The sequence below is a fragment of the Anser cygnoides genome, chromosome 1 (genome assembly GCF_040182565.1).
Source record: "Anser cygnoides isolate HZ-2024a breed goose chromosome 1, Taihu_goose_T2T_genome, whole genome shotgun sequence".
Taxonomy (NCBI): domain Eukaryota; kingdom Metazoa; phylum Chordata; class Aves; order Anseriformes; family Anatidae; genus Anser; species Anser cygnoides.
In genome coordinates, this window is record NC_089873.1 from 58,646,280 (window position 1) to 58,664,620 (window position 18,341).

At 36.4% G+C, this 18,341-nt stretch overlaps 1 protein-coding gene across 1 annotated transcript in view; it reads right to left on the bottom strand.

The window, feature by feature from the left end:
• The window catches only part of POLR3B (RNA polymerase III subunit B), a 74,201-nt gene that overhangs the window by 34,787 nt on the left and 21,073 nt on the right, over nt 1–18,341 (bottom strand). The window contains exons 12-18 of the mRNA XM_048075922.2: nt 16,910–17,044; nt 11,162–11,323; nt 7,797–7,997; nt 6,345–6,507; nt 4,164–4,317; nt 2,391–2,465; nt 1,507–1,605 (exon numbers count right to left, since the gene is read on the bottom strand). Coding sequence (XP_047931879.1) covers nt 1,507–1,605; nt 2,391–2,465; nt 4,164–4,317; nt 6,345–6,507; nt 7,797–7,997; nt 11,162–11,323; nt 16,910–17,044 — 989 coding nt within the window. The remainder of the gene's footprint in view (nt 1–1,506; nt 1,606–2,390; nt 2,466–4,163; nt 4,318–6,344; nt 6,508–7,796; nt 7,998–11,161; nt 11,324–16,909; nt 17,045–18,341) is intronic.

Sequence of the window (18,341 nt, forward strand, 5' to 3'; positions counted from 1 at the left end):
CAGAACTACTGACACTTCTCAAACAATAAAACAAGAGGCTTAAGAATGTACTGACAGAGAATTTATCAAATTTCTTCAGAAAGTACCAGTGCATGGAATTACACATATGTTTTCAAATGGAGTAAAATTCAACATGAATGTTTTTCCATGGAGATCAATCTTATTTCATCCAAAGAAGATGCTAGATCCTAGTATCTTAGGATGTACTTCACAGTGCTAATGAGAGGACTTCAAAGTTTACAGAGCAGTTCAGTTTCTTCACGTCGAAATGCCACTGCCAGAAATGGAACCAAGAAAGGAAGGCAACCTTATGAGTTTGAAAATAAGAGTTACAAATGGGTTAGGAAGAAATTGAATGCATTAAATAGAGTCAAATCCTCCAAAGAAAAAAAACCTTAATTGGATTGGAAAGGCAAAGAGAGGATACCGTAGCTAAAAGAAGCCTACATTACAAAAGCAGGAATGTTAATGGGATACTTCACAATAGCGGATTGTATCAGTTGTATTAACAGAACAAGTTGTACCAACATGGTTGCGCCATTTAAAATGCAAGATGACCAGCTGGGGGGAAGGGGGTACAGAAATCAGCTACTCAAGATGCAGGAAATATTAATACTAAACACAAGGAACAATATGCTTCTATGGTGTGAGCTCAGATACTTACGGCGCTAGTAACTACAAGCACTTAAGCTAAACTCAAAGCAAGTTGACGGACAACACAAGAATCTCCCAAACTTTAGCAGATATCATGGAGTCATTTCTTCACACTGGATTTTCTCCTGTCTCCACCTATTTCTGAGTAAACAGTGATTTCAGGTGATGCGCTCCCATTAATCTTTCTAGCTGCATTAGGTGTCTGGTAACTTAAATTTTTCAGCTCTGATGCTTTATGGAAGTTGCTTAATTTTGGCACAAATGACAGCAGTTGCGTGTGCTCTTATTTGCTCATATATACAGAAGCCAGACAAGAGCATGCAAAAGTGAAAGGTGAAAGTGAAAAGTCAAAGGTAAGGTCTCATTACAACAACTCAGGCATTTAACGTAAGCTTGTTGTCTAGGATCCCCATACATCAAGAGAGAAATTTTTCCAAAGGACAATCATGACATCCTAAGAACATAATTTAAAAGGGGAAATCATTTCCCTCTAAATTCAAAATGTATAAAATTACTTACAATGAGCAGTCCCATGATTAGAAGAAAAACAAAAAAGCCACATCCAGAGAAGCAAATGATACACCCTTAAGTATTTCCTATTACTGACAGTCAGAAGCAGAAAGAGATTTCCCCAAAAAATAAAACGCAAACCACTTTTTGTAACTCTCCTATGGATAATTTAGGACGTGTGTAAACAGATTTCTTTATCTTTTATCTGGCATTGTTTCAATCATTAGCAAGGGAGCCAAGTGTATGTGTGAAAATAGTGACATCATTAATACACTTGCATTTTGAAAAGTTGCCCCCTAAAGGTTTTTCCAGTACCAGTGTTTAGTCTGAATGCATACTTACTTGTTAATTGTATGTTCATATAGTGCAATGTTACAGTCATTTTCTTCATTCACATCCAAATATTCAACAAGACCTTCATGCAAAAAGTCTTCAAAATTCCTATAGTTAAATTAAAAAATTACAGTGAAAGGATGGTCTTTTCTTATGTTTCTGCAAAAACTGAACTACAAAATACATATATTGAAGGAATGTCATGTGTAGAATGTAAACTAGAAAAACACATTTACACGAAAGGTTCTATGCATTTTACATATTTAAAGAAAATAGTATTTTTTTTAATTAATCCCCTTGTCCATTCACTGCTTCACATTGACTGACTGATGATACTTAATTGAACAACAAAGTATAATATCCTGTATGTACCCATCCTCACCACAAAGGCAGGTGACTAAGTGTAATCCAGCAAGTTTTTGAGACATTTTTACAAAAGCTAAATTTAATTGCTTTTCTGCAAATACATTTTTTTTTAAATACACAAACTAAGAATTTGCAAGTAGTTTCAAAACTAATTCTGAGCATGTCTGTTTTAGGGTGGTCAAGTTGATATTCCTTTAAAGCATTTGATTTTCAATTATGAGAAGGATGGGAACCTCCTTGGGACTTCTATTTGTGGAAAGGTGAGGCTGTGAGATATGTGTATATTCTACATAATCACCAAATTTCATAGCACTAAAAAAAAGCAGTAAGACTAGACTTTATTCAACTTTGAACAGAAAATCTCTGATACACTGATTTATATGTATAACTTCTATGCATAAAGGTATAGGAGAGTGGACTTCTCTACATAGCTAACCAAAAATGTGAAATGACTGACTGACTGGATTATTTCCACATAGTATTTACAGACAGATGTGAAGATGAAAAGGTCTGTTTGAATTGCATACCTGTAACCCTGAGCCAGTTCTTCCATATGCTTGTTTGTTACTGCAGGTTTTTGCTTCTTTACAATTATATAGGGTCTACAATTGAAAAGAAAAAAAGGGAAAACAGGATTCTGATAGCAAATGCTTAGGTAACTTAATTTATACTTACAGTAAGAACACTGCCTACATATCGCCCATTTTATAAACCACTTTTAAAATTTATCCACCCTTAACTGATTCAGCCACATAAATTTAATTAATTATCCAAACCTTGGTTTGATATACAGATATCATGAACTGATCTATTGTCTTTGAAATAGCAAAAAAGCGTAAAAGAAAAATTTAGATTTCAATTTTGAGGAGGAAGCTTTTTTTTTTCCCCCTCTAAATCTTTAAACTAATATCTTCTAAGTTTCACCTATGTATTTTGTTGATGACTTTAAAAGGCTTAAGCCTTCTCATGCTACAAAGCTAAGAACAGCATTAAGTTCTATGGATATTTCAGAAACTTCACACAACACAGAGTGAATTTGTGCTTAAATGCCCACATGCAGGAATGTATTTTGCTGTTACTTACACGCTATAAGGTTTAGGCATTTACTACAGGCTGCATTAGATGAATCCATAAATTTCAACAGCACATGGACCTCTGAAGGCTTCCTTACCACAAGGAAACACTGACACAAAGGATGGCATGCAAGAATGAAACGTCAAGGGCTGTTGCTATTTGGACAAGTTGCTCTTATAAAGAGCAGCAATAGCTACAAGATACTTGTGGAGTCCACTCTGAAGTCTAAATAACTGTTTGAAGACTAATGAGCACTTTTAAATGGTTAACAGGGGGATCTGAACAATTGCAGGGTGGGGGGTGTCACAAAGCACCTTGGTAAACTCCTGGAAATACATGTGATTTCACTTCTCCCTCTCTTAAAAAAAGAAAATAAAAGTCAGGACTTGCTGCATCTCCAAGCCTGCAGAATAGCTGGTATTATGACTGGAAAACTGATTTCTGTACTACTGAATTATGACCCTACCACTGGATGTCTTGACCAGGTACAAACCATCAGATAATCATACATGTGCTATTTTGGGGCCTGCAGTGTATGTCAAACTGCCTTCAGTATGCTCTGAATTGCAATTAATGAATAAGGTGGAATGCCTTATAAATATGTTGAATACCCTGCCTAGTTAAGGGTAAGCAATGAACTAAACCAAAACTGTGATAGACTTCCTTGTTGCTACAGCAAACAGGTACACACATGAGGAAGTTTTGCACTACAAGTATGGGCCCTGAAAGGCAAAGAGTAGCTTCTCATTCTACAATGTGATATCACACACAAGATGGCTGCTTGTTCCTCACTTCTCTACAGTGATATCTTACAGAAGAAGTATAAATAAATAAATAAATAAATACATACATAAAAAAACTTCAAGGACATGAGACATTACTGCAGTTACTGATTGTGTTGATATCCCCTTCCTCCTCCCTTGCCCCCCCCCCCTTTTATTTTTTTAAAGAAGTTGGAAGCAACATTTTGTTCTAACTTCTTTGTAACAATAAAACTTATTTACTTGGGCCTTTTTTTACGTTGACTTACTACATAGTATATTTCACTGATCAGTGTACTTTGAATGAGAGTTATTTAAGGAGAAAAGAAATGCTTAAGTCCAACTGAATCTGAAAACAGATCATGCATTTAAATCTGTACTTGTGAAAGCCTTAGCCCAGCATATTTACAGTTCATAAAACAGTGTTTATAGCAAGTTCACTTATAATTCTGATGAGATGTTTACCTGCACAACCTCCCTCCATCAGAGGAAATGTACACACATCTGTCAGAAAGATTTGTAGAGATGGAAACAAACTCATTGATATAACCTGCTCGACGCATTAATCGAAACGTGTTGACCAGTTTTTGATGATCACGTATGACACCAAGGATGTTACCTACTCAGATAGAGAAAAAATTCATGGTCCATTCTTTGCATATCTAAAACTCTACTTATAAATTCTGATCATGTCTAGCATGCACGTAAGTAGTTCCTACTTCTTGCAAATAATAAGTATTGTCATAACATTCACCCTTTAGATAAGAATTACTCTTTTTTTGTGTGTTTTTTTTTTTTTTTTCCTGTTTTTAATCTCACTAAACATAAAAATGTGTCTAAGCTTCACAGGCCAACTACCTATTTGCCTCCAAGTAGCTTCAGAAACCAAATGGTGTGCTTCATCCAGCTTTCTTCAACTATGCTTTCGCTCATATGCCCAGGTACCAGTTAGTGTACAAGCAAACATTTCTGAAGCCTGGACATTCAGCTGTACTAAGAATGGACCCAAATTTTCCAAGAACTGACCAGGGAACTGCCATGCTGCTTTATCAGAAATTTTAGAAAGACATGATATTTTTGATATATGTGAGCACTCACAAGAGCACCAGAATTTCTCCCTAAGGAACTTAGCTCAACAAACTATTACTATCATAGCAGGTCACTTTTTATATATACTATTTAAAATACTTATTTAAGTATTCTGGTGCATGATGAACAAACGAGTAAAAGTCATTTTTAAAGAGTCACCTGACCAAGGTCATCTTAACATATAAAATACAACTAAGTGCAGTGCCATATTAAACAGAACTCTTTAGAGAGGGAGACAAAGCTCAACAGTTTATAGAGTTTCTAAGACAATACAAAGGTCTTTATAGTTGAAAGAATTTGTACTTAAAAGATTTTCTGTCCTCTTAGGTCACATGTTCAAATCTGAAACAAGTCACACATCCACAAGACTGGGATTTTTTAGAATTAAAACAACAAACTGGTAGATTGAACAGTTTTGCCTCATTTAGTACTAGATCATCTACATTTGGGAATGTAACTGATCTTGCTCCATACTACAAACTGAGCTTGTGAAGGAAGATTCCAATATTTCTGCTCTGTACTTCCCTTTAGACCATAAAACAAAACAGAAAGAGTACATGTGGTTTCACTGAACCTTATCTTTACCATACTGCTACAGAAAAGCAGAGCAAAGGAATGCAGTTTGGTCAAGCATTGCTTTCATGTTACTAGAAGAAGGCAGGACTGAAGAATAATTGCTGTTTAATTCAAAGGTGAATGGAGATCTTACTCATGGTGACAAACACTAAATACTAGCCCCTGGAATTGGATGCTGTTGACAAAAGACTATTTTAAAATCACAGTTGTAGTTTTTAAAATATCACTATTTTGAAATCTGATATTACAGTAACTGCTGATTTAGAAACACTGAAACATCAGTTAAAAAGGAACATAAGTGTGCAGATGCAAAGCACGTATGCCAAACCACTCCTCTAACAAAGACAAGTGGTGCAGCTTGTTTTCCAAAGTCTAATGTTTTCTAGTCATTCAAAAAGCAAGTCAAGTCGTCCCTTAAAAGGTAGTTTTAAAGTGATCATCATTGCTAAATATTGCAAACAATTACGTTGACTTTCTGGTTTTAAACACAGTTGCATGAATAGATATAAAAATACATAAAGACTGCAATAAAATGAAATACATTTTGTGAATGAAGCTCTGAACTTATAAATTGAAGTTATTACCAGTTTAGAAGCATTATGCTCTTTGAAAAGTACCTTATCAAGGGCTAATTTGGTGAATGACTGGAAAAAACAAACAAACAAACCTGTAATGGTATGTACATTTTTTTCCTACCTATTCATGGAAGTGTATTTAAAAACAGTACTGAAATTCAAAAAAGCTTCAATTTCCCAGCTGCACACATCTGCGATCAGAGTTCTAAGGACATCTTCACATAACTAAATGCTATCATCTGGCCTTACTCTGCCCAACTCTTTCAAAATATTTGCAGATGAAACTACCTTCAAGGGGAAAACAGCGTCTGTGGTTGACCATGCTACAAAATATTGTTGGAGGGTTTCTGAAGCCTTACTCTCAATCAGCAACAAATCAGAGTCAGACTGCTGAAGAGTTACATACCGTTAAGAAAAACAAGGAACACGTTTGGATATGAAAGCTCTTCACCACAGAGCAAGTTGACATCTTCAACTCCAAGATTACTGGCTAATTTAATAATCGGGCCGTCTTCCATATCTGTAGTAATGTGAGTCATGAGGGCAAGGTTTTTAACCAAACCACAAGCCTAAAATAAAAAAAAAAAAAACACCTTTTATTCATTTCATTCCAAAGTAAAATATTAATACAGCAAATATTTTTTTCTTCCAAAACTGTGCTTACAAGCAACAGAAAAAAGTCAAAGTATAAAGTGAAAGAAATGAAACAAAATAACTGCACTGAAAAATATGGAAGTATTTTCTATATCACACAGAAATGTAATGTTTTAGCATTTACAAACTAATAAAAAATACAGATGCTGAAGTAGTAGATCTTATTTTATCCAAACATATATAACTTTATCTCTTCAAAGCAACAGTTACTTAGAAGCATAATATTGCATTATTTACAGAAAATCAAGGAAATAAATTCAGCAGCATGAGAAAATTAGGATGCTTACAATATACAATCATAGTGTGTGATTCTCCAAGATAAAACATAACTAAAAGTACTAATAATCCATCTTTAGGACAAAAGTTAGGCTAATAAATTGTAGTTACCAAAACTGATTGTTTTGACTCAAGACATCAAAAATTCTTTTATTATTTTAATGTAATTTTAACTCTATATTTTTGTGTGGACTTTTAAATAAAAATACAAAACCAGTCTATTTATCAATTAGCCAAATGTGAAATGAAAAATATCGAAGTATATTAAACAGCAAAATTTTATTTCAGCTGCTTTAGGAGAGTAGCTTATATGAATTACATATTTATGCCAGAAAGTTCAGAGCTCCCACAGGACATTCTATTCAGAAAAAAAAAAAAATCATTAAAAAAAAACAAAACTGCCGGCATCAAACATTTGGTTGAAATAGCTGCATTATCTCTTTAAACTAAAAATACATAAAGGTTCTTTACTTCCTTAAACTAAAGCAGTTCCTGTAATATTAATACATGTTTCCAGAAAAATTGCAGGTTGACACTACAATTTCAAAACACTCACTATATTCATTACAGAATAAAGGGATGAGAGTTTAGGATTCCTCTCTTTCTGTCCTGATCAAAAGAGAACGAGTAACTCTACTGCAAAAAAATAGGAGCCAAATATAGCCATATAGCCAAATTATTTCTGAACAGTTTCCAGCCAGTCCACTCAAAAAGGAAAAAAAAAAAAAGGCAATACAATACTGGGATGTAAACAGATGGGATGTGAGAAGACAAACAAGCTATGTTATCAGGATGAGGATAATTTCTCTCTCCAGACACCTCTTCAGAAAAACTCCTCCTCTGATGGAGGATCAGCAGCTTCAAAACAAACAATGCCACCATTCCTCAGGAGGACAGAAGTACTGAAAGCAGCATACAAATCCCTTACCTCTCCTTCAGGAGTGTCAGATGGGCAGAGCATTCCCCACTGAGATGGCTGTAGTGATCGAGGGCCGCTCACTTTCCTTGTCTTTTCGAACTGAGAAGAGATTCTGGTCATCATGCCCAGAGCAGATATATAAGACAAGCGGGACAGTACTTGTGTCACGCCTTGGCGGTCCATTTTGAATCTCTTCAGAGACCAATTTCCCTGTAGAACAAAATGAACATTTCAAAATAGTTATCACAGCTTATCCCTGTCTCGACACTACGTGTCCTTTTTCCAGTATGTAGGCTGAATGATAGAAAGGGAGCTTTGCACAGCCAATGTTGCCCAGTTATATAAAACAACTTTCTAATTACCTATCTGCATATAAACTACTGGTTATGACATACTTACTTACTAAAGTTGAAACAAAAGAATTGCTCTTTCAGATGAGAGGATACACGTGCTACAACACTTTCAAGCAAAAAAATTGTTCATCATGTGTCCTTCACAGGTTAATCAATACTCGAATTTAGCAAATTTGTTAGGAAACACAGATGTTTATAGTGAAGAAATCTGACATTAAAGCTGTGTGCACTTTCTTAACACCTTTTAGTTTTAGATTCCTAAGGAAAAACTCACTTGTGTCCTGTCATAGAAGAAGTGTGGAGTTTTTAGGTCTATCCAGCTTCTCTAGTAGGATTATACCAACTACAAAATGCAAGATCTATGAATATATCAACAGTTCATGTTTCAGGACTGTCAAGTCTAGTGTTGCTTGTGGTTTTAATTAGAGCAGAGATGTCCAGAGAATGTTCTAGGATACAATTATGTTTCCATGGCAAGCGGATCATCTCTACCAATATCCATCATTTCACTGCAACCTAAGCTAACAATTCTGCAGAACTGTTAGATTTTGGTGCTACATTTATTGTTTTCCTGACATCTACTCCACATACAGTTCCCAGTACCTGAGACATGCAGATACAGCATGCTGTTGTCCCAATTACTACTATTTACCCCAGTCACCATGCTACTGGGCAGTCCAAAGGCAGTGAAGATCTAGAAAGTAACACTTTCCCTAGGATTGCCAGCTGTTAATTCCCAAAACCTTTTTGATAAACTCTGTCCACCAATGCTAACAAGGAACTTGAAGCTTGCTTGCTCTACTGCACTGAAATCCTTTTGCTTGGCTTTTTTAGTAATGCATTAACAGCATGATCCCATCTTGTGGTAAACACTTAGAGACCACTACCCATCCCAGTGATTCTGCTACTTGCTTACACTGGAGAAACTATTAAATAGTCTGGAAGACTTCCCTTTTCTCCTTCTTACAGAAAGAGGAGACAACACCCAAGAGCAAAAAAGTCAAAAGAAACCTGCCCACTTGCTCACCCTTCTCACTCATTAGCCATTTCGTTCTTAAAGGACTGAGAGTTATCAGTATATAAATGGAAGAATGCAATAAATAGGTAGTTTCTCCTCATGCTAGAAATGACTGTCTGTAACCTGTACTAGCATGTAGTTTCGTCTTGCTCACTGTCCAAACAATTGTGAAATCTCAAAAATGGGACAGAAAGGGAAAAAGGGAGGAAAAACACTGCCTGAAAAAATAATGTGAAAAATTACTTATGTTTAGAAGGGGCTGGCTGACTCCTTCAAAGTTGGCTAAAACAATGCAAAACTGGGCCAGGGCTGCAGCAAAAACATCCTTGCTAGAGTACTTCCTACTGAAAACTCCTGTGAACTGAAGTTTGCTCCCTCAATGGCATTGGATGAATCTGCAGACGCTGAATTGTCTGTTAGACCTGTAGCATTACTACCCAACCTACTCTGTCTTCTGGTATTTTCCAGGATGCAAAGACAAACTATAGTAAGTACCACTGAACACCAGTGAACGGTGGATTTAGTGATGTTATGAATTCTTCTGCATGCTACTGGTGTAATTCTGAGTCTGCTGAGTTATTTCATGCTCTTTGAGACTATCATTGAAGCATTCTGGTGAGGCTGGAGATGGTTGTTTCCAGGAATGATTTTTATGGTATTTGCTTAATCTCTTGAATAGTATGCACTGGGCATTGTTCCTGAGAAATTATTTTCAATGGTTAAGAGCAGATGGTGTTTAACTGCTTATGCAGCAGTAAAAAAAAAAAAAAAAAAAAAAGTCGTAAGATAGTGGAAGAAGGAAGACTTTACAATATGTACTGAATAGTTTGCAGATTTATCTCTGTCAGTCCAAATGGAAAAACTGGCACCAGCTAGAAGAAAGCACCAGCATTTAGAGAAACAAATCTGTCAATTGTTTTGGTTATGTGCACTGTAGAGATTTAACTACATTTGGGGCACTCGTAAAATTAAATAGTGATAAGCTTTAACACTGGGATTTGTACGTAACAGACTGTTGGTTTTTTTTGGATGCAATTTGTGGAGTTAATTTTGTTTGCAAGAAATGAAGAAAAACCTCAGTTTCATGCTAAGCAGAAAAGCCCTCTCAAGAGTTCCAAAGATTAAGAACTAAGTTGCACAATGTCTACCAGCTACTAAAATACTTAGACTAATCTAATTTCTTAAAAATTCATGCATTTCAAAGTCATTTAAAAGCTAGTAGCTAGATTTCAGGAGACGTCTCACAAATTGCTCTTGCAGATGTGTGAGGTAAGAGACAAAGTTAGTAATTATAATTTGTTCTTGTCCACTGACGTGAATGAAAATATCCACTCCAGTAGATAGATGTGCAAAAATTTAACCAAGACAAATATTTTGACTTAATTCCAATCTTTTTGCAAAAATACAGCATCTAGCAGTTTTCCTGTTACAGTTTTGTATTATTAGTGTTGACATAACAGAAAAGTACAAGTTTCCATGCTACAAACTTGCTCACACTAAATTTACTCATACTAGCTGCTTCATATGATTAAAAAGACATCACCCTTCAAAGAGCTCAAAATTCAGCTTTTTTTTTTTGGGGGGGGGGAATTGTCTTCCCTTCATGATGTTTTCCTGCTGTTTTTCAACCACCTTTTGGACATCCAATACAGCTTGACCCTACCTAAATCCAGGTAATAAAAAATACCACGAGACACATAATAAAGCAGAACATACAAGACAGCAAGTTGGATAAATACATACACAACATACACAATCACTGTTTGAAATGTGCTCGTTTCTACCATTCCATGACAAACACTTCAAACACCACTTTGAAATAAATGGTAAAATAAAAAGTGGTTTGATGATTAATGATTCTTCAGTGAATTCCAAAAGCCCTGCCCATGACAGAGTTTTGCAGTTTTAATCTATAAAGAAAGTTAGATAGATTTGACTAAAGACAGTGGAGTCATGAGAATAAAATTTACACCATTTCATCATGCAGTAAAAAAAATACTTACTGTGGAGATGGCATTTACCATGCCATTAGTGATCTGGTCTTGACGCATATGCTTCACTACATCAAACTGAGCTGCACGTTGCTTGGGGATCACCTGGTCCGCAATCTTTTTCAGTTCAGAGTTAAATTTCTTGAACAAATCTTCAAATAGAAGAGAAAGAAGCTGGAAATACAAAACAATTGCATTAAGGGACAAACGATACCTCTCCAGGTCTTGGAAACTGGGGGAACAAAACAGATGTTTTAATATTTCTACCTTTATAATTCTGGTCAGTTAAAAGATATCCTGTCTGATTCTCACTTTATATTTTTCTCACAAGATTTTTGCTTATTAAAATGAAGCACAATATTAAAAAGATTATTTTATAATAGAAAGCAAAGTGACGTCTTTTAAATATTTAATATCCTAAATGCACAATCCTGAATTGCACACATGATTTGGAGGCTAGACCAGCTTCTGTTCTAATACTAGATGCAATAATTGTAGTAAAGCAACAAGTGAAGAGTCACTTTGAGGTATTCTATTACTGAAAGTAGAAAAGGCCATTCAAAGTACCCCTTCCCAGGAGCTCTTTAAAATGGACAAGACAGATACCCATGCAACTGTCATAGGCTGTTAAGGAAAGCAACTCAGCAGGACAAAGTCTGGAGGCAGTGCACAGTTTGCAGGACAAGAATGAAAGACAGAAGGTAAGCAGTTACCGTAACTCCTAGACAAGTAGAACTAAGGACTTTTTAAAGGTTCAAATACAAGCTCTGCTCTCAACAGGGGGAAAGATGTATCTCAGGTTTTGTAGGCAGCTTCATCACTCAGATACACTTTTATCCTGCTACTTTTTGAAAACCAGAATCCATGAGAAACCAATCACACAGTCAGACTGCCCACTTGATTCTACACCTGTCATCTTTTTCCACAAGCAGTACTATCTGAAAAGTGCACTGCCCTTCCACTTTTCTCCCGAAAAAAATAGAAAAATAAAACAATGAAGCTACCTAACACAAGTGAATTGGGAAAAAACATAGCAATACAACTCTTCAGAAGTGCTGCGATTTAAGCCAATTATTTCCTCTATATGCATACTAATTACTTCTAGTTTTTAAAATCTCCATAAAAGAAAAATGCTAATAAAGTTTCTAGCCTGACCTTTTTTGCTCTCTGATTTGCTTTGATTCTACAGCTTGTTCAACCTCTCCTTGCGGACACTAACAGTTTTCCAAAATACTTAAAACTACATTACATGACACATTTTAAGTGTTCACAATGATTAGCGAGCAGTGTAAATTCTAAAACCTGGCAATCCTATCAAGGGACTTGATTTTACAGCAGCTCCAAATGTCAGAAGGACTAAAAATGCAGCAGCTACCAAATGCCAGAAATGGTAGTTCCCAGTGTACATGTCACTGTGAGGCTGAACGAGCTAGATTTTTGGCCATCACAAGCTAAGACTTCCTGGAGTCAGTTGTACAACTTAATCTCTGTATGTACAGAATTAAACTGAATTATAACTGTCTCCATTAAACATAGTTGTAACATTTCTTTCCCTTATGGAAACAAAGAAAGCAAACCACACGTTATTCTATCAGTGGGATGGGCCACGAGTTTTCACTTGCTTTCCTCTACCTACATGTCCCAGCTGGGCTGGCCAAAACATTTGGCAGATGGTACTGTAAAGCAACTATCTAAATGATAAAATACCCTTTTCACTGGCATTACATATGCATTTAGGAATAATCAAAAAGCACTGGAAACTCGAGACAGACACACAACTTGCAAGAAAACACTCTCACTGGCCTTAACAGAGAGTAAGACCACTCAACAAGAGCAAGTAACACTCTACAATATATAGGGAACACTTACTGCTCAGTTACTAAACTGTAAACCAACCACACAAACACACACGGTTTGTTAACTCTTGACAAAAATGGCATCCTATTTCCATTTAGGACAGAGAGTCTTTGCTGGAAACTGTTTAAGTGTTTTTTGTTTTTGTTTTTTTTTTTTGATCTGGCCTTGGTACAAGAGGAAGGTGTTGGAGAACCTCTTGCCCTTCCTGATCTTTACAGTGCTACTCACCTTTACAAGATGATACCCTCTCGCTCCTATCAAAAGAAATCCAGTCACCTGCAACTCACCTGTGATGTTACAGCTCATTTAAAGAAGAATTTCCTCAGAAATAAAAACACCTTCTATGAAGCATCATATTAAGGAGAACTTACTGGTGTCTCAAAAAAATAGATTATGAGGGATGTGTTTCAAATGAAGGGAAAAGGGAAGGGATACATGCAGTTTTAAGATGTCTGAAAGTCTTGTTATATAAAAAATCTTTTGAAATCAATTATGTTATACATACAATATCAACAGGTTTCTGAGCAGGACATTTAACGAAAAGGTCACTCTGGGAAATGGTTTCATATTTTAAAAATTTTATGATTAAGAAATCAAATCTCCTAACTCCACATGCTGTAGGGATTATAAAGTCACATCATCCTTCCTCTTCTCTGAACTAGTAAAGTAAGTTACACCCCAAGTACATGAACTTGCTCGTGTTTGCCAGTCTGAAAAGCGTTACACTTTGCTAATTTCACTCATAGACTCTCAGTCTGTAAGAGCTCTGACTATCTGGCAAGACAGAGTCTCACAATAACCACATTATTTAGGTCAAGAGTAAGTGATTAAAGGAAAAGGATGGAATGCCAGCGATAATATTCAGTGGATTTCATAGTTAGTCCGGGGCCTTTCAGCCTGCTTAAGACAGGATCGCTAAAGAGCAAATTATATTTAAGAAAAAAAAATACTGACAGCTCATCAGTTGATTTTCATTGAAAATCCAAAGAAAAATTAATAAAGAAGTTAAGCTGCTGAAATACAGTTTCACCAATTAGCTTAATGTCAGAGAATTCTAATTAGGCGCCTTGAGATTGCTATTTAGCGTTTAAGCCTTTAGAGTGCCAAATTCTCCCTTTCACACAAACTGGTTGCAAAATTAAAGACATTAGGCAGCCTTAATTATATTATCAGAACAGCTGGGATTAGGCAATCTCTGAAGTCAAGGCGGTATTCTTTTGTCACAGGGTAGAAATCCCTTGCTTTCCAGGGTGCCGGATTTTGGTGCTGTTCCATATCTCACCCATACAAAGCAAGCTGCATTAGAAACAAAAAAAAAATGAGGACAAAGAACAGAGTAATGCTTAGCAAATAATGAACACATTAAGGAAACAGAAAAGGTAGGTGAAAAGATTAAGCCTGAAATCAGTAGGTTTTGCTAACACCTCAGCTGGCACCTGGCCTACCAAGCCTCTAGTGGCAGAAAGACTAAGAGAAAGCTCTGTAAACCAGCTTGGCTAGTGGATACAACTCTGTTATCTAAAGCTAAAGCACATTTCGTACTCTCTTGTCCCATGGGGTGTGAAATTAGCAGCTATTGTTTTCACACATCTTTATAAACACAATGCCTTTTATGTCTTTACATTGTTTAGACCGCTATGTTTTTCTCCTCACATGGGAATCTTTTCTTTTTTTTTCTTTATTCAAATTTTAAATCAACAGGATTTTTATTCCAGGAACACGCTGGCATTAAGACAAAACAAAACAAAAAAAACCTCGCTGCCCATTTTAATCACACAAACTTTAGCTAAACACAAACATTTAGAAACTGACAAATGATCTCTATGCTTTTTAGTCTGTAATCCCATCAAATTAATATTACACTGATAACATGGCAGAGAGGAATAGAAGTGTTCAGCTTGAAATGAGCCTTTAAAATATCACGAGGAATCCAGAACTACTCTTAATCAAGCGTTACAACCCCCCCTGCACAGTTCTCCTTGATGTAGAAAAAATATGCACTGCCTTTGTTATGATGATCCTCTACATTTAAACCCCCTTCCCAGTTAATTTAAAATGACTTCATCTGTTAACATTTGTTCGCAGAAGCCTTTTTCTTACAGCTTGTACAAAACTTTTTACCTGCTCTATTTTCTGCCTCTAAATTGTTAGGAAAGCCCAACTGTTTTTCAATCCAGTTAAATAAGGACAATGTGATGGCAGAGCACTAACTACATTGCTTACAGTCACACTGATCTACAGCAACAGCACAACAGAAAAAATAAAAAACACAAATAAATCCATTACATATTGAAACATTTGTTGAACTGGAATACTGCACTGTCTTCTTATCAAGCATTACGCCTTAAAGGTAGATTCTGCTTTGGTACAAGAGTAGAAGCTTGATGGACAGTCCCATACTAATTTAAAGAAAGGAATTTCTTTCCTAACTGATTATGAGTTCTCATAGTTTTATTTGTGCTCAGAGTGTGTTCAGGGGTGTCATCTTAGTTTTTCAGAAAACTAGGATGCAAAGCACGTTTTTACTTTTACTCTGAAATGATTGTGCAAGTGTGTGTGTGTGTTCCCATGTGTGGATGGAAGACAAGGCAGAGTGGGAAGGGGAAGAGGCGTATAAGGCCATATGCAAGGACATCTTAAAAAGTACAATACGAATGAGCATTTCCATTGCTGCAACAGAAATACAAATGATGTGTGGAACTGAGGTGCATAGCTTCTCCAAGCTGGTGCGTTATGTAAACCTGTCTGGATTTCTAATAACCAGAGATGATACTGAGAGCTAAAATTCCAACTTAAATTCATACAGAGCACAGCAATAAAATCAAATTCTTGTCTAAATCGGATAATCAAATAACTGCACATGGTGAGGAAACATCCATGCCAGGGCAACCAAGCTGTTCCTTCACCAAACAGGCAAATTCCCACTGCTTTAGGAGAATAAAGTTTGGCCAAGAGCTGTAAACCACCAACCTCTCTGTAAAAGAATGGTGCCAGTCAGATACCTCAAACCGTCCTCTCCTTTGCAGCCCTCTGTTACTGCTTCTACCTCCAGTGTCAAAATTCTGCAAGCACGGAAGTCTATGCACTCCATTTTCACTAGTCAGTCAAGTTAATTTACCTATTTTCAAGATTCAAATAACCCCTTCTAGCTTTGCCCTCAGTAAACTGAAGATTTTACCCACTAGTCATTTTTTGCCAGAACTTGAAGGTTGTAACATCCTTCTGGTGGACAAACAGAAGCAGTAGGGGATTTTAACATCTTCGGCAGACACAGCTGCACCCAGAAAAGACAGTAAGAGCCTCTGAAACAAATCAAGTGTTTGTGCTTCCTCTCTTGAAGGCTTAGAACAGAGCTTATTGCTCAAAAAGAAGTGTCTAGTAAGGTTTCAGACCATACACTTTGTTGATTCATGCTACTTCAGAGGCTAGAAAGGCAGCTGACAACAAATAAGCAATTCTAGGGGCTTCTCCAAATTACCGAAGGCTCCAGAGACTGTTCTGTGAGCTGCTACAGAAGCTGGGTTCTCCGTAGTGGCACAGCCTAGGCCTAGTATTTTGGCACCTACTTGACTCCAGTTCATTACCCTGTTGCTTACATAGGGACACTGGAAGATGGATCTTACTGTTGATGTCTTGGCACTAACAGTGTTATGATGGAACTAGAACTGTTGCACTATTTCTACTTTTCTGTCCTTTTATCTGGCATAGAGGCAGAACGGAAGTGAGAATACATTTTTTAGTCCCAATTGACGTATCTACGAGTCAACACAGAAAAGCCAAAGAAAATAAAATGAGAGGAAAAACTCTTCAACTGAGAAGATTGGGATGCTTCTTATTTGCATCTTTTAAAAACAGCTACTAACAAAATCCCAGAAGAACCTTAGCTCTGAAGAAAAAACCTACCTGCCCTGCCAACTCCAAACGTTTATTTCCATAGTAGTCTCTGTCATCTACTTTATTTTCTCCTTGAGCTAGAATTACTCTGCGCACCATCACTGCTGTGTATATGCATTTGGCACGGAAGTTGAATTCCTTCACCTGTAAACAAACAAACAAGCACATACTGATGTTGCAGGATCAATTCCTTAGCTGTTACTCAGACACATATTTAAATCAAAAGGGAATCTGGGCTGATGAGGGAATTACAAATGGGATTTGTGCACTTCACCTTCTTAAAAATGCTACAAGTAATATATGTTAGTGACAGTGAAACAGGCAGTAAATGGAAAGCAAATCAGAATAAAAGTGTAAGCTGTAAGGATAAGGTCCTGAACTAACAGCTGATACTGCCTAGCTAAAGAAATTACATGCGATGATAGATAGTTCAATGGTGCAACATTTCATAAACACTAGGATTACTTTTGACTCATTCCAAATGTTCCTCTTTAGTTTGAGGATGATTTACATTATCTTAGCTACAAAGCAAAGACATTTTATCCATGCCAACAAAGCTCACACCGTAAAAATTGTGTTGACTTTTCCATACGGAACAGTTTCTCACAGACTATTAAAACCTGCTTCACCTTGTGATAAGGACCATCTTTTTCTGCTCATTTTCAAATTGTTGCATATCTACCAATTAAAGACTTGCAACTACCTACCAAGACGTGCAACTGCCTCATTTCATGTGTTGACCACAGAAACCAAATTTGTACTTCACCCTTATAATAAAACAACACTTTCCAGAAGTTCACCTCTCTTATTCCCAACACTTACCAGGACAAAACTTAAGTTCTTATACTATAGGAACATTCTCTTGTGAGGAAGATGAGAGAGAGATTCATTTACAACTTGTCATTATTGCATCCTGATCACCTCCTGTAAGACCATCAGTTCCTGTTTTCTTTTCAAAAGGACTGATGCAATTGCAACTGATGCCATTTTTGGCCATCATCTTTCAAAAGACAAAAAAATAACGCCTTCAAATTTTCCTTAAGTAGAAATTTTTACATTGTGAATATCTTGCAGATTTGTTTTTTTATCTAATTCCCAGCTAGCACCAAAGTTGCTTCTACACCACTGTGTTCTAAAGTGGGCAAGACAATGACAGTGGTTGAACACAGACCAAACAGAATCTCTCTACCCAATGGACTCCAAAAGCATCTTAAGTCTCATGATCACTCTGTTATTCACTTCGTGGTTTTTACCCTCTGCTGCACGATTTTACTAGAAGTCTGCTGAGCCCTAGAACAACAAGGTCCACAGCTCTTTTTGCACAGAGGATTTCAGATACAGTAGCACTCAGAGACATCAACAGGACAAAGTAGCAAGAGAAATTGTTGCAACTTTAAAAAGAACCACACAACTTTACTCCAGCTAAAGAAAACATTACATA